At 55.1% G+C, this 19511-nt stretch overlaps 1 protein-coding gene across 1 annotated transcript; it reads left to right on the plus strand.

Moving 5' to 3' along the window:
* Positions 1-839: 839 nt before the first annotated feature.
* RRM1 (ribonucleotide reductase catalytic subunit M1) lies at positions 840-18104 on the plus strand. The gene is made up of 19 exons (XM_063306035.1): positions 840-946; positions 1661-1749; positions 2647-2824; positions 4243-4343; positions 5908-5967; positions 6706-6745; positions 7797-7959; positions 8457-8598; positions 8777-8860; positions 9127-9288; positions 10935-11014; positions 11975-12176; positions 12622-12771; positions 13012-13233; positions 14304-14380; positions 14542-14677; positions 14971-15066; positions 16325-16513; positions 17149-18104. The coding sequence occupies exons 1-19, from the start codon at positions 928-930 to the stop codon at positions 17329-17331; spliced, it is 2373 nt and encodes a 790-aa protein (XP_063162105.1). The 5' UTR covers positions 840-927; the 3' UTR covers positions 17332-18104.
* The last annotated feature ends 1407 nt before the right edge of the window (positions 18105-19511 follow it).

Raw genomic sequence — 19511 nt, forward strand, 5'->3', positions numbered from 1 at the left:
TCTCCAGGTTGCTTCCTCTAAATCTTGCCACCTTGTGGACCTCAGAGCCTGCCTTGCCTGTGGTGGCCCCTGTTCCCTGGAGCAATGCCCCCCACACCACCCTGATAGACCACGGGCCCTAGCTCTCTCTGCTCTGTGCTTGCTGCCCTGCTAGATTTTGCACTTCCTTCTTGTTCTGCGGCTGTTTTTTTCTGTTGAGTGGTTGCTCAAGGTCATGCCCAGTCACCTTGCTTGAGCCTGGCGGTCTTATAGATCTTGGCATGGAATAAATCGAGGGGCTGGGCTGGCCAGCGGCAGGTGGCTGAGGGGTGGGCAGCCAGCTGGGGTTGTAAAAGGGGGTCGGGAGGACCAGGCTCCCGGGGGCCCTTCCGCCTCGCATCCTGAGGGTGGGGAGTGGCCTTGCTGGCTGCTCAAATGCGGTTGGTGCTCAGGACCCCCGACCTGCGGGCTGCACCACCTGGGGCTTGGCCCTGGCAGTGAGCTCGAGAAAGCAGCCCAGCTCGGGCGAGGCAGGGCGGGTGAGCCTCCCCTGAGGCCGGCCCCTTTATAGGGCTCTGGGGGGACCGAGCCCACGGGCGCCACCTTGGCTGCCGAGAGCCGTCGGGGACGCTGTGTAGGTGCCCTGCAGGGGGCGCTGCCGTGGGCAGACGCGCCACGCCGCGCTCTGGGGCAAGCAGCAGCCGGGCGGGCGCCTTTGTCCCGCCGGGTTCGTCGGGGCTTCCAGCCGGGCACTGCGCACGCGCGACTGCGGAGGGCGGGGCCCGGCCGCGGCCATCTTTGTCCCGGGCGAGCGCGGCTGTTCGGCGGCCGGGCCCGCGGGCAAGATGGCGCCGGCGGCGTCGCGGGGGGCGGGGCGCGGCGGCTGGCGGGAAAGCGGCTGGCGGGCGATCGGCAGAGGCGGCGGAGCTCCTCGTCCGGGCCGGCGCCATGCACGTCGTCAAGCGAGGTGAGGCGCCCGGGTCCCCCCCGCGACCGCCCGCACGGACTCCCAGTTCCATCCGCCGCGCCCGGGCAGCGGGCGTCCTCCCTCGCTTCTCGGAGGGAGATGGGCTTTGTAGTCCCCGAGCCTTGCGTCCCCCTGGACTGGGACTGCCGGCCTCCCAATCCCAGGCGCCCGGGAGGGCGGCGAGGCCCCTTCCCCGGTGCTCTTAAGGTGCGGGGGGGCGCCAGCCCTGCGAGGTAGGCCGGGCCGGCTGGTGGGGCCGGGGAGCAGCGCCTTGGGGGGGCCCCGCCGGGCCAGGCGATCCGGGGGCTCTTCCTCTCGCCCCCCGGACCTCCCCCGCCCCCCTCCGCGGCCGGGCCCGCAGCCCCCCGAAGAGCCGCGGGGGGCTCCGTCTCCCGCCCGCCGCCCGGGGGCTTCTCTGGCCGACCTCGCCCCCGGCAGGGCCAGGCGCTCCGGGGTCCGCTCGGCCCCCTCGGCCTGCTGGCCCCGGGGAGCCCGCGGGCGCCTGGGCGGGCGGCGTGTCTCCGGGCGGGGGTCCCGCGGGGCCCCTTGCGGAGGGCGGGGCGCGGCCCTGCCGCCTCGCAGGCTGCCCCCTGCCCGGGCCGGCGCTTCTCCTCCCGGGCCTGCCGGCCGGGCCGCTGGGAGCCGAGGTCCGCCCGGCCCGGGCCTAAGTTCTCCTTCGGCGGCCGGACCGCCCGCGCTTCTCCTCCCTCGCAGATGGCCGCCACGAGCGCGTCATGTTCGACAAGATCACCTCCCGAATCCAGAAGCTCTGCTACGGCCTCAATTTGGACTTCGTGGATCCCGTGAGTTGCTTCCAGCTTCCCTGTCTCAGCCCTCCTCTGAGGGGCCTGGCGTGACCTTGCTGGCGAGGCCGCCGTCCGAATGCTTCAGCACGACTCCTGCCGTTGGCGGCAGGGAAGCAAGTACAGGTCAACCTGAGAAAGGCTTTTCCTAGGCTGGGAGAACTGGTATTAATAACACAGCGACAAGGCGACTTAGTTTACTGCCAGAGGCCCCTGGCCATTTCTTGTTTTAGATGGAAACCTGTTCCTGTCGATGGCTTAGATCAGCCTGACCGTTCAGGTTGGAACATATAACCCTGGGTGGGAATAAGGGCACGTTTGCAGATACACCGTAACTTCCGGATGACTTTGGAGGCCTCCGGCCAGTGTGTGCACATCAGTGGGTGGTCCCACACACATGCAAAACGATGTGCTTCGCAGAGGATGCCTCGCTAGGCCACGGCCTTAGTCCCTTCTCAGCCTTTTCCCCTCAGTCGCTTGCTTTTCACTTTAACGCTCACCAGCATCCTTTTCGTGACACGTTGGCCACGTCCAGCTTTCCAGCAAATAAAATAATTGGATGCTGAGGAATCGAAATGGCCTCTTTTAGAACTCTTCCTGTGCCTTGAATGTGTAGCTCGGAGAAGAGCTGCCTCCATTGCATTTGATACAAAGCCTAGACTTAGTTGGTGGAGCTGCACATGGCTGCAAATCATAATTTATGGCTCAGTGTGTCGTGTGAAGCCACTCAGCTCTGACTTATCCACTGAGATATAGTTTTTCCTGAAATCTCCTTCCGTGTCATGTTTGGGGATGGCTGCAAGAGGAAGATTTTGTAGGCTGTGGAAATAATACGCTTCAGGAAAAGAGTTTGCCAGGAATAAGGGAGGCCGTCGGGTGTTGTTTTGTTTTGGCTAGGCTCAAATCACCATGAAGGTGATCCAGGGTCTCTACAGCGGGGTGACAACCGTAGAACTGGACACGCTGGCTGCTGAGACGGCAGCCACCCTCACAACCAAGTACCCCGACTACGCCATCCTAGCCGCACGAATCGCTGTCTCCAACCTTCACAAAGAAACAAAGAAAGTCTTTAGCGGTGAGTGTGGCAGGGTGGCGTTCGCTCTGCAGGGAGAGTTGGGGACACCCAGGAGGCAGACGGCTGGTGGGTGAACGGTCATATCATTAATCTAACTAGAAGATGTTCTATGTCAGTGATGGGTGGGAAAGCACTGGTTTGGTGAATGGTTCTGAGCTTTGGAAAGACGCACTGCTGAATGAAAGTGTTCTGTTACGGCTGGTGAGCCTCCAGGACCCCCCATTCAAAGGTTACTTATGTGTAAACTCATCATTGGCTTTAAGAAACTTGGCCCCTTCCTTTTCCCCTTTCTGTCTGTCAGATGGCCGTGATAAGGCCAAGAGGATGAAGCACACCAGGTCTTCGGAACACTTGGCATTTGCTGGGAAATACGAAATAACCCTTTTGTAAAATGCAGAAATTCCTTCTTCCTGTATTCAGAGTCTGAGACAAAAGGGCTGAAAAACTCTTTTCAGAAAGCCTTGGACTGAATCCTGCCCTGCTGGGTTTATTGGGAAGGTGGTTAGCCTAGGCCACCTTGGGATGAATTGGGATTGACAGACATTGCTTCATTTTTTTTAAAAAAAAAGAACTCCAAATGGTGCTATATATATTCATTTAACTTATTACCCCTTTTTTTTCTTTTCTTTCTGCAACAAGAATACTGTCAGAAGCAAGGCTAAAAGTATAAGTATGCAATAAAACAAAGCATGATGCAAATATTAATAGGATCATTTAAGATTTATTAACACCCAGGTTAATAAAAGGGACGCGGTGGCGCTGCGGGTTAAACCGCTGAGCTTGCCGATTGGAAGGTCGGTGGTTTGAATCCGCGTGTCGGGGTGAGCTCCTGTTGCTAGTCCCAGCTCCTGCCAACCTAGCAGTTCAAAAACATGCAAATGTGAGTAGATTAATAGGTACCGCTTCGGCGGGCAGGTAACGGCGTTCCATGTAGTCATGCCGGCCACACGACCACGGAAGTGTCTACAGACAGACGCCGGCTCTTCGGCTTTGAAATGGAGATGAGCGCCGCCCCCTAGAGTTGGACATGACTGTGCTTAATATCAAGGGAAACCCTTACCTTTACCCTAAGTTAATAAAAGGTGTTCTGGAATGAAACAGTCTTCCCTGCCTGCCAAAATGTAAGGGACCAGGAGGGCTTCTGTAGCCTGCCTGGTGCTACCACCGAGAAGGCTTCCTTGTTGGACTTCCAGGACAAAAGAAGCCGGAGGACAGTTGTTCTAGCTTGGCCTGAATAATGCTGTTTATACTGTTTGGGGAGAAATGAATTAATCTTAATGGTGGTGGGCTCTGAATGGAGAGATGGATGAGTAGAAAATTGATCCTGGGTGGCCGCGTAGGTATGCATTTCTTCTGCCGTTGCTCATATGGCTGTGTCACCTGCGGTCATGTTCTGTCATGGCTTTGTTGCTTTGCAGATGTGATGGAAGACCTCTACAACTATGTGAATCCACACAATGGCAAACATTCTCCAATGATCTCCAAAGAAACACTCGACATTGTAGAGGCCAACAAAGATGTACGTGCTGATTGAATGAAGCGTCTTTTGAGCAGATGGAGTAAAAGGTTCTGGCACTGGGGGAACGCGGTCTTGAGATGGCATGGACCGGGATGTTACCTCAGTCTTTGGGGTTGGTGCAAGGGTGCCTTTGCGGAGAGCGGTGCAAGACGGCCAGCCGGAAGTGCGGCCATCGTGAATTGCCGCGTTGCCTGCAACTCTTCCGTGACTCCGGTATTTCCTCTGCATTTAGGGCTGTGAGCACAACTAGGTGCTCTTCTCACAAGGATTTGTGCCTAGGCCTGGAACCGGACAGGCTCCGTGTTCCTTATAGTGGTGAAGAGCCACTTTGGCCTAGTGGTTAAGGCTCCGGCCCAGAAACCGGGAGGCCGTGAGTTCTAGTCCCGCCCTAGGCACGGAAGCCGGCTGGGTGACCCTGGGCCAGTCCCGCTCTCTCGGCCCAGCCCACCTCACAGGGTGGTGGTTGTGGGGAAAACAGGAGGAGGGAGGAGCGCTAGGTGTGTTCGCCGCCTTGAGCGATTTATAAAAATAATAAAGGCGGGATAGAAAACAAATGTTTTCAATTGCTGACGTAGAATTGGCGGTGGTTCCTGCCAAACGCGCTAGGTGCAGTGACACGGATCATCGAGGCCAGCAGGCATTCTGTGATTAAGAGATGACCAGAAGCAGTTTGCTACCAAAAAAACCCATTTTTATAACATAAAAAATGTTTTTTTTATATATACCCATTTGAAGAGAAAAAGAGTGTTTTAGAGGAAATAATTGTACCAAGAGCAGATATGTTATACAGAAGTAATGCTTATTCTAGTTTGAACTAGACTAAGAGACTGATGTTGACTTATTCGCATCTCTGTTGTAGAAAGTCAGAAGATAGTATACACGTAGTAGTTTCTTTCACGCTTTTTAGTTCTTTTTTTCTTGTATACTTTTTTTCATTTCTTTAATATATTTGTCGAAAGACTTAATAAAGCTTTATTAAAAAAGGCAGTTTGTTACAGGTAGTCCTGACTTTTGATCACAAGGGGGACCGGAACTCCCATTGCTAAGTGATGCATTTGTTAAGTGAGTTACGCCTGATTTTATGACTTTTTTTGCCATGGTCATTAAGTGAATCACCGTGGTTGTTAAGTGAATAATGCAATCGTTAAGTGAATCATGTGGTTCCCCATTGATTTTGCTTGTTGAGAGCCAACTGGGAAGGTTGCAAATGGTGATCACATGACCCTGGGACACTGCAACTGTTGTAAATACATGCCGATTGCCAAGTGCCCAAATTGTGATCATGTGACTGTGGGGAACACGGTGATGGTCGTAAGTGTGAGGACTGGTCATACTGTAAGTCACTCTTCAGTGCCGTTGTAACTTTGAATGGTTGTTAAATGAATGGTCATAAGCTGAGGACTACCTGTACTGAGAACTCTCCCTGAAGTCAGATTAGATTCCCTAAAAGCGAATATTTGAATTCTAGCATCTTTATGAACAAGAGAGCTGCATATTTGGGCTCAGGCTGGTTGAGGTCCAGTCAGTCTTGATGCTGAATCTGATGTCCTCTTCCTTTTTCCAGCGACTGAACTCTGCAATAATTTACGATCGGGATTTCTCCTACAATTACTTTGGCTTTAAGGTAAGGAGGAGCTGATCTGACTCTGAAGGCGGCGGTTGCTGTTAAGATTTAAGAGAGGGTCGTTTGTAATCACGGGGTTGTAGAGTAGAGGGGACCATAAGGACCATCTAGTCCGGTGTTTCTCCACCTTGGCCACTTTAAGATGTGTGGACATCAGCTCCCAGAATTCCCCGGCCAGCTGAGTTGAAGTGCACACATCTTAGTGGCCGAGGCTGAGAAACTGATCTAGTCCAACCCTCTGTGGAGTGCAGGAAAACCATTTAAACCCTCCATGAGAAGTGATCACCCAGCACCTTGCTAAGGACAGTGGAGTTGAGGTCGATGGTCCCGGTTACATACGCGTCGCAATTGTTGGTGTTCCACCCACCCAAGTAGCAAAACTGGGCAGTTCATGTAACCAAATATGCAGCAGTCGCCCATCCTTGCTTGAAAACAAGGATTTGCAAGCCTTGTTTTGCTTCTGGGAAGGTTTCTTTGGGATGGTTGAGGAAATGCAGCTGGAAAGTGCCTTTTCTAGGCTGTGGAGGAGCAGAGTGGCCACCAGGTGCCTGAGCAGGGCCTCGAGGCCTCGTCCTGTTGGGCACTCTGCTGGCGCCAGGCCGCTGGGGGAAGAGGGGCAGTTACTGCAGGCGCATTTGGGGGCTGCCAATAGATTTAAGGATTGGTTGTGGGTGCTAAATGGTTGTATGATTTTATTGTCCCCTGATGACGTGTTTTTTTAAATCTTTCTTCTGTAAGACTCTGGAGCGCTCCTATCTTCTGAAAATCAATTCTAAAGGTTTGTACGATGTTCTTAATTTTTTCGAACTTTTGATAAAACCTGGCAAAAAAATCAGGAGTGGCAGCACCTTTTCTAACTTCAGAGTGACTGTTCTAGAAAAGCAGCTCCATCAAGCGGGAAATTGTGAAACTCACATTCCTCAAAAGGTTTCAGGCCATCTCAGAAGGTCTCAACAAACCTGATGGGCTTTGAACACCAAAACTGTTTTCGTAACCATCCTATCTTCTCCGCTTACTTCCCCCAATTTAAATCCTGCAACAGTTAACCATTCTATGCATCCGATGAAGTGAAGGTTCATGAAACCTCCTGCCTTTTTATAAAATTTGGAAAAGGTGCTACCGGGCTCCTGAGATTTTGCCACCATGGACTAACGCAGCTCTCCTCCAGTGATAAAGCCTGGTAGATGTATGTTTTATATTATTGGTCATCCCAGGTCTGTCCCCGAAGGGTAATTTAGGCAGGGGCAAGAGACCACTGAAGGACCCTCTACAAAAAATCCCCTACCAGTAAAGAACAATTTTAGAAGACTCACTGAGTCTTCTCACAGTGGGTCACATGAGCCACTGGTGCAGTCAAGAGTTTAGCCCAAGGTCGGGCTGACTTACGCGAACGTTTTGTTCCTTATTCCCTGGTCAAGCCTCAGCCCCTTCCAAGGAGCAAGGCTGTTGTCCTTCCAGAAGCACATTCTCTGGGGCTCCCCTGAGCAACTCAAAAGTGGGCCGACCTTGGGCTAAACTCTTGACTGCACCAGTGGCTCATGTGACCCACTGTGAGAAGACTCAGTGAGTCTTCTAAAATTGTTCTTTACTGGTAGGGGATTTTTTTTGCATCCTTGAAGCAGTTTTGCCATCAGCTTTCTTATCTGTGCGCCTCAAAGACACCCAAATCAGGTGAAGTAAGTGTGGGGAGGGGTCTCTCTCCCAGCTAGCCAGACACGCAAGGTCTGCCTGTCGTACATGTACGGAGGGCTCCTTCCCAGGAGTGTCTCGCTGCTCCCCTCGAAGGTTGTGACACGCTCTCCCTTCTGTGCCCCCCGCCTCCCTCTCAGTGGCTGAGCGTCCCCAGCATATGCTGATGAGGGTGTCTGTGGGAATCCACAACAACGACATTGAGGCGGCCATCGAGACCTACAACCTCCTTTCCGAGAAATGGTTTATCCACGCCTCCCCGACTCTCTTCAACGCCGGGACCAACCGCCCCCAGCTCTCCAGGTACTGGTGGGTGGGTGGGTGGGTGGCTGAGCTGGGCGGGGAGGAGCTGCTGGAGCAGAGCGGCTTGGGAGGTGCAGGAAATTGGGAGCTGCTTCTGGCTGAGGGCCGCCCCGCCATCTGCTCTTTGGGTGTGTGAGCTCCCTTAATTCTCCAGCTGATACGGCCCCAGCTGGATTTGGGAATCGTAGTCCGATTCCAGCATCTCGAGGGCGGCAGTGGAGTTTTTCGGTGGTTGCCTTTGATCCTGCTGCAGCCACTTCTAATGGACAAGATTGCTTGTAATTTTGCCTTGGGAAATTTACTCAGGTTGGTCTGATTAGGAAAGGCCTTAACTGAGAAAATAAACCGTGTCCAGAGTACCTAAGCAGCTAGATTTTGGTTTGGAAGCACAGCCATCTTGCTAGAAAGAAATTCAAGGGTTCGGGTTGACCTCTGCATGGTTTGGGAGGCTACCTTGCTGGATCGGAGCCTGCAGATCTCCCTCTCTTTCCATTCAGCTGCTTTCTGCTCTGCATGAAGGACGACAGCATCGAAGGGATCTACGACACGCTGAAGCACTGCGCGCTCATCTCCAAGTCTGCGGGTGGAATTGGGGTGGCGGTGAGCTGCATCCGAGCCACCGGCAGCTACATTGCTGGGGTGCGTCTGCTGTGGGCAGCACAGCTGAATTCACGCGTGCCACAAATTAATTGTTGAAACTGCAACTGAAAGCGGGCTCTCTGTTTGAGGTGGAGAGTCTTTTTCTCTTGCTAAGGAGCAACACAGGTCAGTGCCTCAGTGGGCCTAGTTCACTGTCTCAAGTCTCTTTGCTTTTCAGACAAATGGGAACTCCAACGGGCTGGTCCCAATGTTGAGAGTCTACAACAACACGGCTCGCTACGTGGACCAAGGGGGGAACAAGGTAGGGCGCCTTCTTCCCCGGTTGCTGGTAGAGACCTGCGTGGTCAAGGACATGCCCACTGTTGATTCCCCAGACTCTTCTTCTCAAGCATAGTTTAAAGGGAGGGCTTGTCGCTGGCCAGTCACGGAGGAGTCTCCTGTCCTCAGGAGTCTCCTGTACGGTTGGAAGGCTGGCAGACTTGAAGGTTTGGAAAGAGGGCCGAGAAATACAGTCTGGGCTGAAGGAATTGCACGCTGGTCTTCACTGCGATTGTGTGTTTCTGACAGAGGCCTGGAGCCTTTGCCATCTACCTGGAACCGTGGCACTTTGATGTCTTTGAGTTTCTGGACTTGAAGAAAAACACTGGGAAGGAGGAGCAGCGGGCTCGGGACCTTTTCTATGCTCTCTGGATCCCAGACCTCTTCATGAAACGGGTGGAGACCAACCAGGTACAGGGAATGCGGCTTACTCCTCAGAGACTTGGCAGGCCACCTGAGGAGCTGGGGGGTGCGTGGGCTGGAGAAGGAGTAGCCTTGCTGTGGCCGGAAACCTTGCCACAGAGCAAGATTGCTGTCCCACTGCTGGAGGCCTAGAAAGCGTTATTCTTGAGGGCTAATCTTGGATCGGCCAGAATTGTATGTTGCTCTATTTTTCATGAACTTTTATTTAAGGTTGTTATGAACACATTTTGTGGCTTGCAGAAGAGACATGAAACCCAACCCGGGGCCTAAAACAGGACACCCATTAGCAAACACACGGACTAGGGTGCTAGGAAGTGGTGGGCCTGCTTTTAAGAGAGCGCCCGAGGCCCTTGTGTTGACTGAGAACCGTATAAAGCCCCCTGTTGCTACAGGCAGGGGCTGCCCTGGGTGCAGGTGCAGAGGTTCCCAGAGGACAACTGAGAAAAGGTGCCCCAAGGCACTCTGGCCGGCAAAGGCGCCCCTCCCTCCTGGTGCTTCCGTCCTCCCCAAGTCAAGACGAACATTCACCAAAGAAGCAGGCCCGTGCCAGAAACAGGGCTTGGTGCCCTCCTGGTTCAGAGGGTGGCCTCCAACGCCAGCTGGCAAATTCTGCTTATCAGCTTCTGCTCAGAGGGGCAGTTTACTTCTCCAGCGGGTGTTCCTTTGAGGTTTGCGGTGGAGACAGGCGGAGGGAAGCGGGCTGCCCTCGCAGCAGGGCTCCGGAAGGGCTCGGGAGGCTGACGGCCTGATGGTTCTGCAGAAAGGGACCAGCAGAGCAGAGCCCTGTGCCCAGCTGCACCCAGGCACCGCCTTTGACTGCCTCGTGAAACGCAGAGCTGCCCCCTCCTTGCCCTCGCTGCTTGAGCCTGCAGGATCTGCCAGGACTTCCCCTGGCATTAGTTAGGCTGGGCTTACTCCTAAGGAGACCAGCGCTTCCCTGACCTGTAGGTGATGGCTGGAGAGTGAATTATCCTATTCTGTACAGGAGGTCCTCGATTTATGACCGTTCATTTAAAGATCCAAAGTTAGGACGGCCTCAGAATGGGTGCTTTACGGCCTGTAAAGCACCTCTGAGTGTCACAAAACATTGCGCGCGCGCTCCCTGCGGTCACACAATCGCACTTTGGGCGCTTGGCAACTGGCTTGCATTTACGACTGGTTGCAGCATCCCGCGGTCACGCGATTGCATTTTGTGACCTTTTTTTGCCGTTTTCTGGCAAAAAACGCCCATTGGGGAGGCTGGATTCGCTTAGACCTATAATTCATTTAATGACTGTGGTGATTTGCTTAATGACTGCCATAAAAATGTTGTAAAACTGGGTCCAGTCACGTGGTGACTTGACTTACGACCACAACAACTTATGATGGAAATTCCAGTCCCAGCTGTGATCGTAAGTTGAGGACTACCCGTATGGGGAAAAAGCAAAACTGAACGCTCTGGGGGTTCATCCCAGCTTCACGTCATGATACGCTTGCAAAGCCAAAGCCGGGTGAGGGTCCTTCGTCCTTCAGCTCCCTTGAGGGCCAGAGCCTTTTGGCTGCAGCAGGAAGGCCTCAGCTGCCTTTGGGGAGCCTCTTTCTTCTTGGTGGGGGCTCGAGCCCTCCGGAGCCGACCTTTCTTCCTCCGTCAACAGGACTGGTCCCTGATGTGTCCAAACGAGTGCCCAGGTCTTGACGAGGTCTGGGGAGAAGATTTTGAGAGGCTCTATGAGAGGTAGGAATCACCGGCTGGGCCGGGAGGTGCAAAACGGAACCGGCAGTGTTCTTCCAGGGCGCCTGGGAGCATGTTTGCGTCAGAAAAGAAAAGCCTTCTCAGGACTGCAGCACCAGGGGTTTCCTGAGGAAGCTGTGATGGCGCTTGAGAAAACTAAATGCAATGAAGTTCCTGTCCTCTTCCTGTGCTGAGAAGCCACTGAGAGGAGGCAGAGTGGCTCAGCAAACATAGCGGTGGAACACTGGCCCGTTGCTTATCCCAAAGCGGAAGAGATTCTGGGTGGCACCAGAGACGGTGGCAGGTCTGAAGAAGGCCGTTCACCAGTTCGGGGGTGTGCGTGAGGACTGCGCTTTCCCATGCGCCCAGTGGCTGGGCCCCTCTGTCCTTCGGAGTCTCCCAAGGGGCTTTGTCCAATGGGTTGGGAGGGGGTGCCAAAGGGGGGGGGGCAGAATCCTGGAAAGGGCGCTTGGGGGCTGAGGGTTTGCATTAGGTTGAGCTGGCTGGCCGGAAGCGTAGCCGGAGGTGACTGAAATGCCCAGCTGGTGGGTTGGATTGGAATATGGGTGCTTTTTGTTGGGAACTTGTGCTCCCAGCTGGAGGAGGGTTGGGCAGGGGTATCGCTGAGGAGTGGGGCTGGGGGAGGTACAGTATGGAAGGGGCTGTTGAGGCCAGTGGATGTTTTAACTTTTTTGTATTCGGTATAAGCTTATGAGCATGACTTGGCTGCAGTGGAGCAGAAGTCGGAAACTAAGTACATGAAGGCCACACCTCAGGCCTCTCGAGGTTTACAACTGCTTGAGGGGCTTGGAAAACAGCGGGAGTGGTGGTGCTGTTGGATGAACGGTCTCCGAGCTGGCATGTGTGGTCTCAGGGACCCACCTCCCCAGAACCCAGTTATGCGCGTCGTCTGTGGGCCGAGGCGAGGGAGATGTTCTCCAAATCCGTTGCTTTTCCACCTAGCTATGAGAGGCAGGGGCGCGTTCGCAAAGTGGTGAAGGCTCAGCAGCTCTGGTACGCCATCATCGAGTCGCAGACGGAGACAGGAACGCCGTACATGCTGTACAAGGACTCTTGCAACCGGAAGAGCAACCAGCAGAACCTCGGAACCATCAAGTGTAGCAACCTGTGCACCGAAATTGTGGAGTACACCAGCAAGGATGAGGTGGGCCACCTGCTGGGGCTCCAGGGAACCGGGTTGGGGGAGACTGCCCCCGCCTCCGTATTGGGGACTGTCGGCCGCTCCCCGTGTCTCTCAGCCAAACGCAGTTCAGGCAGCTGTGAGTAGGAGGGCCTTGCTTTGAGAAATGAAGAAGCAACATAGGGGAAAAATGTAGATTTTGATACTCCCCCCCTCTTCCCAGTTCCTTAATTCTTTGGGGAGCTGGTTCACCAGATTTTTGAAAAAGGAGTTAGGAGCAAGGGTCTCCCATTAAGCGGAATAGATGGTGCCCACCTCCCTGGGCCAAAGCTTGGGGTTGGGGTTTGTGGAGGGTTCAAGGGAGCAGCCTTTGGTGGGGAGGGTGTGCCCAAGGGGGGCGGGCCTCCTGGCAGCGGGTGCATGTCGCTTTGCCTGCTGGTGAGACCAGTTCTTCCCTCTCACCTTCCAGGTTGCGGTCTGCAACTTGGCCTCCATTGCCCTGAACATGTACGTCACGCCAGAGCACACGTACGATTTCAGGAAGCTGGCTGAGGTCACCAGAGTCATTGTCCGGAACCTGAACAAGATCATCGACATCAACCACTACCCGGTGGTGGAGGTACGGGAGGGGCAGTGAGTTGGCACCCTGGCTGAGACGGGGGTAAGGCTGGTGGGAGGGCCACGTTGCAGGTGCAGCCTAGGAGCAGGGAAACTGAGTGCCGGCCCGTCCTCGCCTGTGGAAGCCCACTGGGGATGAAAGGGAGATCGCTTGACGCCTTCCAGGACTCTCGAAGCAGAGGCAGGGTGCGCCTCTAGCCCCAGATGACCCCCTTCCTCCCGGTCCTCCCAACGCCTGCAGGCCGAGAACTCAAACAAGAGCCACCGCCCCATTGGCATCGGGGTGCAAGGCCTGGCGGACGCCTTCATCCTCATGAGGTTCCCCTTTGAGAGTCCCGAGGCCCAGCTGCTCAACCAGCAGATCTTCGAGACCATCTACTACTCGGCTCTGGAGTCCAGCTGCGAGCTCGCCAGGGAACACGGGCCGTATGACACCTACGAGGGCAGCCCGGTCAGCAGAGGAGTAAGTGTGGGAGCGGCTTCAGATCGTGGGCCGTGGGTCCGGATCCGCCAGCACCAGAGTGACCGCATGAGGTGGAGGAGGCTGCTTAAAGCCGACAGCTTCGCCCTGTAATCCCACTGAAAAGAGGCGTCCGTTCCTTTGGCTCAGTCACCGGGTGTGTGATTTTCAAGGCGGCACCTGTGATCTTTGGGCACAGAATTCGGATTTCCGAGAAAACCTTTATTCAGGAATGATGTAACGTGTTTTTGCCCCCGTGTTAGGATGGTTCCTGTAAGTTTTTCTGTAAACAAGATTCTTTGCAACTACTTATGCACAAACGCAAGATCTATTTTTATGCTAAAATATTTTGGCATGCTTTTAAAAAAAATTCAGTTCAAACATTTGTAGCTGGAAGCTCGCAGCCTTGTTAATCCTGCGGGCTGAGGATAGAACCTGTTTGCATAACTGGGAATTCGTTAGGCTGGTGAAATACATTTGAAAGGCTTTTCTCATGATGCTCGTGCCAAGAATGCGCTCCCCTCCCCTTACAGTGAGAAAGTCCCTGCAGGGTTGGGGATCGGGGTCAGGGAAGAAAAGCTCCGGTTGTGCCCCAGTGAAGGGCTGCAGGGAGCAGGGGCGTCCTCACCAAATGGCGGCCACGGGGAGAGTCCTGCCTGTTTGCAAGGCAAGAAGGAGAACTGGCAAAGGTTCTCTCCACCTACCTTCTCCTCTACCCCAGGGTGCCCTGGCCGATCCACCCGCTACTTTTTCTGAGCAGCCACCACTTTTCTTCTGAGAATGCTTGCGAGACCTAAGTGGGGCTTGGAGGTATTCTTGAAAAGGAGGGGGTCCCATTTATCTTTTCAAAGCGAAAGAATCTTGGTAATGTCAGGTTGGACGGGCAAGCCACTCCTTGGTACCTGTGGGCAAGTGCGAGCCCTTGACAAGAGGATTTGGGGTCAAGGCACCCTGGTCTCTGCAGGCCTCTGCTCTGTGGTGGGACTTCCCTGCGGGGTGGGTGGGTGGCCTTGGCAAGCCGGGAGCTGAGCTGGCGTGGTCCGGTGTGAAAGGGGCTGCCCTCCTTCCTTCAGATCCTTCAATACGACATGTGGAATGTGACTCCCACAGACCTTTGGGACTGGAGTGCTTTGAAGGCAAAAATTGCCCAGTGAGTAGAAGACCATAATTGTTCCCCTCCCCCCCATTGCGGATGATGGGTGCCCAGCGCTGAGGGGAAGTGCTCCTGCCCCTTTCCTGGGAATGCAGGGGTGGCACTGGAGCCACCGGGGCCCCTGCCAGCCCATCTTTTCCCTCGCCCGTCTGTTCTAGGTACGGGGTCAGGAACAGCCTCCTCGTGGCCCCGATGCCAACAGCTTCTACGGCTCAGATTTTGGGTAACAATGAGTCTGTGGAGCCCTACACCAGCAACATCTACACCCGCCGGGTTCTCTCGGGGGAGTTTCAGGTAAGAGCCAGCCCTGAGCGCCTTTGGACGAGCAGAGAACCGGGTCCAAGTCGGGTCAGAGCTGTGCTGAGGGCCCTGGTGTTGCCATTCGGGTGAAGGACCGGGGCCACTGCCTCTGCGTCACGTAATTGGGGCCACAGTGAGGTTGGAAGCTCCTGGCTGTTGTGTTGGGAATAGTGAAAAATCGCTCTCTGTCGAAGAAGGGCCTTGTGCGGTGACGTCGGAATGGAAACAGGTGTGGGCTGGGCTGTTAGCTGGGGCCTGACGTGGCTGTGGGTGTTTTGGTGCTGCAGATAGTGAACCCCCACTTGTTGAAAGACCTGACTGAGAGGGGCCTGTGGAACGAGGAGATGAAGAACCAGATCATTGCCTTCAGTGGCTCCATCCAGGTATGTCTGGGACATGGCCCCGGGGCCCTTTCTCTGGTCAGAGGGCTCAGTTAGTTTCCCTGCTGTGCACCAAGCGCTTCTTGCGAGGCACAGCTGAGCTCACACAGGGCCGCGTCATTTATTTATTTATATTTTTATCCCGCCTTTATTATCTTTATAAATAACTCAAGGCGGCGAACATACCGAACACTCCTTCCTCCTCCTCTTCTCCCCACAACAACAACCCTGTGAGGTGGGCTGGGCTGAGAAAGAGGGACTGGCCCAAGGGCACCCAGCCGGCTTTCACACCTGAGGCGGGACTAGAACTCACATGGAAATGATACAAGCCTGTGCAAGGAAGTTGAACCCTTGCACCTAAAACATAATTTTGCACTCTTTTGTTGTTGAATAACCTTACTCTCATCCAGAGGTGATGTTAGGTTGCAAAACGCAGGGCTGTTGTGTAGTGTGAAGAATGCCTGCTGCTTAAGGAATCTGTTTTCACTGAGTTTGAGAAGAAAGCTGTTTTCTGTTTTTAGAAACACCCCTGGATGGGTAGGAAGCGTTAGAAAAAGCAGGTGGGGTTGTGAGAATGGACAGAACAGTAACTGTAGTCCAGTCAAGGGTTGATAAGCCACCAATAACTACTACTGTTGGTGCTTCAGCTCAGAAGGAAGCAGGAGAGGAGAGGGATCTATAAAAACGTGTGAGAACAAGATGTTCTTTCTCTCACGCGAGAACTCGGTGTCATCCCTTGAAATAACGCAGAAGGTTCGGGAGCTGCAGAAGGCGATGCTCACGCATTGGAGAGCTAATGGGAGAATTTAGTACCAGCGGTTCTGATGGCCAGTTTGGAGGGCTGAAGTGGGGTCTGGGGCCGTTCCTGGAGGATCCGGTCTCGACGGCTGCCAACGGTCAGGGCTGTTTTCCAGCTCCTGGATCCCAGGCAGGAGCAGCTCTCAGCCATGGTTGCTGGCCCTCAGTCCAGGCTTGTGAGGTTCCTAAATGACCTTGTGACACAGAAGGCTGGAGCAGGTGGGCCAAAGGCCTGACCCATCTGAACCTCCTTGGAGCAACCCTTTGGGGCAGGGCTTGCCTTTCAAAAAGAAGGCATTCCTCCTTGGTTGCCCAGGCTAGTCACGTCTTCTGTGCTGGGTTCTGGTCCTGAATGCCTGCAGAGAGGCTGCTGAGATTTCTTACTCGGTTCCTTCTTTGAGCCGAGCTTTCCGCCAGCTCCGAACCCCCCGGAGATCCACTCTGCTGCCCTTTTGCCTTTCAGAACATCCCGGAGATTCCCGAGGACTTGAAGCAGCTCTACAAGACAGTGTGGGAGATCTCCCAGAAAACCATCCTGAAGATGGCAGCCGATCGGGGGGCGTTCATCGACCAGAGTCAGTCGCTGAACATCCACATTGCGGAGCCCAACTACGGGAAGCTGACCAGCATGCACTTCTATGGGTGGAAGCAGGTGGGCAGGGAGGGCGGGCGGGAGGAGCAGGCAGCCCTGAGGGCGCCCCCTGGCCGCTCTTCTCGTTGTGTGGCAGGGGCTGGGGAGGCCCCTAAAGCTAACTGTCCCCCAACAGGCATCTCAGCCACCACTGAGGAGGAGCTGGAAAGGCACCTGCCCCTCAAGGAGAGCCCTTGGGCCCTGCCAGTAGAGCCGCCTTCTCACCAACGCCCCTCCCCGCAACCCGCCAGGGAGCAGCCTTGCCCTTTAAGTCCAAAGGCCTCCCCAGCTCTGGCAGGGACGGGGATCCCCTTTGTCTTTGTGGGGCCTGGGAAATGAAAAGGGCAGAAGCGTGTTTCAGATTTCCCTGGCTCCCCATGGCAAAGCTCCAGGTGGAGCTTGAAGAGGGGTGTGTGGCTGTTCCTCTTTGGGTGCACTGTGTCTCCCCCCCCCGCCGCTTCCTGCGTGCCTTGCCCTGGGTGCACGTCCCCTGCAGGCAGCCTTGCCTCTTGGCGCTCTCACCTTGCCCCCCGCACTGTGGGCCGGCCTCTGGGATCCCGCCTGAGCGGAGCCCTTGCGTCTCCCTCCTCTGGTCCACGTAGTGGCGGCAGCTGTTGCCCCGGGCTGTTGAGCTGATGTGGGCTTGCCTCCTCCAGGGCCTGAAGACGGGGATGTACTACCTGAGGACCAAGCCAGCGGCCAACCCCATTCAGTTCACCCTGAACAAGGAGAAGCTGAAGGAGAAGAGCTCCAAGGCAGAGGAGGAGAAGGAGCGGAACAAGGCCGCCATGGTGTGCTCCTTGGAGAACAGGGACGAGTGCCTGATGTGCGGGTCCTAAGGAGCTGCTGGACCTGGCACCCCCGCGCCTCCCCCGCCCCCGAGCTAGGTTAGGCAGGTCTGGGTTCCTTTGCTGTGCAGCGAGGCTGTGGCGCTGTGCTGGCGGGAGAGGAGGCCGGAAGTGCGCAGGTAGCTGGGCAGCAGCAATAATGCACTCGGCTCCCCTTGGAAACAGCCAAGCCAGGATCGGGGATTAGGGTCTGGGGGGAGGGAAGCAGATGGAAACTGCTGGAACGACTGGTAGCAAGAACCCGCAAGGGCCCTCGAGCAGCCCCGCGTTCCGAGCGCTGTGACCAAGAGGCTGCTCCTAAGGACGTGCAGGGAGCCGAGCTCAGGCACGCTGGGGCCGGGGGATTGGGCTCCCGTGACAGTCGCGTCTGGCCTCTGGCCTGTTCCTTTCTGGAGAGAAAGTGCTCGGCCTGCTGTTCTGCGGCACCTTCCGATCGGGTCTTTTCCACGTATCCATAGGCTGTCTTTGGGGAAGGATTCCATTTTTATAGATAGGACAATTCCAATTCCTCCCTCCCTCGTTGTAAAGCCTGTACAAACGTTGCTGGGTTAAGATCCCGACTGTCCTTAGTTGCGCAGCGTTGTCAGGGCCTCTTGGGCTGGGCTACCCTTACTAAACAAGAATGCTTCTTGACTCCACTGTTTAGTTTTCTAGCAAAATCCGTGACTTCCTTTTCGACTATTTATTGTATTTGGGTACTCTGCATGTAGACTTGAACCCTTTATGCTTATCCAATACATCAATAAAGACTGCGTATAAAGTTGCCGTCCAGCATGTTGGATGATTGAGGGACCTTCCTTTGGGACCTTTGCATAAATTCACTTGGAATCAGCTTTTTGGAGAAGTCCTAACTGAACGGGTGCCCAGGGTCCGGTGGGGTTGAGAGTCCAGTCTTAGGTTTGCTTCAACTTGTTCGGGAGTCTGAGGGTTCAGATTCTGCACACGGCGGCAGCAGGTTCCAGGGCCAGGCGGGACGGGTCCGCAGACCATTTTGTGTGGAGGAGTCCCTTCTGGAAGGGAAAAACAGGCCGTCCCTCAGACTGTCCTGTCCTGGGGGAAGACCGGAGCTTCCAGGGAGCACCAGAAGATTCTGGGGAAGGACCTGCTGTTTTACACATCCCTAAAATCCTATTTGTCAGACCTGAGAGAAAACTTAACCGGAAGAATGTTCCTGAGTAGGAGAATAGTGTAAACAAAAGCATGATAAAAACACAGTACAGAATAAGATAGATGGGGGGGTGTTTGGCCACTCAGTACAAAATGTACGCAGAGGTGGGCGTGAGAAGGGTCCCAGCCGCCGTTCCCCAGAGCCTGGGAAGAGGGCTGGTTTTTAAGGCCTGCTGGGAGGCCGCCTGGACGGGGGCCGCCTGGGTCTCGGAGCTCCTTTGAGAGGGAAGGCGCCATGGCGGAAGGTTCACCTCCTGGGTCCCAATATAGGGCCTTGTAATCTGGGGACCTGGAGTGCCCCAGCCCTATTGGACTGGAGCAGCCGGGCAGGAACCGGGTGAGGTGGGTGGTCCCTCAAATAAACTGGACCTTGAATCACACCAGGACTCCAACTGGCAACCAGCACAGCCCCTGGAGTAGAGGTGTCGCGTGGGCACACCAAGGCATGCCCATTGCTGCCCGTGCTGCTGCACTGTGGACCAGGTGAACCCTCTGGTCTTCAAGGGCAGTCTCATGTAGAGCATGTTGCAGTAGCGGAGCAATGAGGTGATGGCCTGAGTGACCGTGGATGGCCTCCCGATCCTGGAAGGGGCACCACGGGAGCACCAGAGGGAGCTGTGCAGAGGCCCTCTTGGCCAAGCTTGATTAGGGGACGGGAGGCAGGCCAGAGAACCCCTCCCTGCAGGTACTGAAGGAACCTTGTGTTTGGGGGTGGGGGAAGGAAGGCGAAGTAATGCCCCTCCGGCCCACAGTTCTCTCCAGCTGCAACTCCCACCTGGGCCTCTATAGCAAGATGGGAAACTGGCCACGGTCCAACTGTCTTGATGGAACCCTAGTTTGGATCCTTGCCCTGAGCAGGGGCTGCATTCAGTGGCCCAAATGGCTCCTCCGATTTCTAGGGTTCCCCATTTCTTCATCCTGTCGTGCACCTGTTCCCTCTCGTAAAAGGAGACTGAAGGTTTTCTGTTCCTGACTGGGGTGCGGCAGCCCCTTTCAAGCATCCG

The sequence above is a fragment of the Candoia aspera genome, chromosome 5 (assembly GCF_035149785.1).
Source record: "Candoia aspera isolate rCanAsp1 chromosome 5, rCanAsp1.hap2, whole genome shotgun sequence".
NCBI lineage: Eukaryota > Metazoa > Chordata > Lepidosauria > Squamata > Boidae > Candoia > Candoia aspera.

Excerpts from the sequence above, each read along its gene's own strand:
- RRM1 (XM_063306035.1), top strand. Across the intron at positions 4,344-5,907 it reads TTGTAGAGGCCAACAAAGAT|CGACTGAACTCTGCAATAAT; the intron begins GTACGTGCTGAT and ends TCCTTTTTCCAG. Across the intron at positions 14,381-14,541 it reads TTGAAGGCAAAAATTGCCCA|GTACGGGGTCAGGAACAGCC; the intron begins GTGAGTAGAAGA and ends CGTCTGTTCTAG.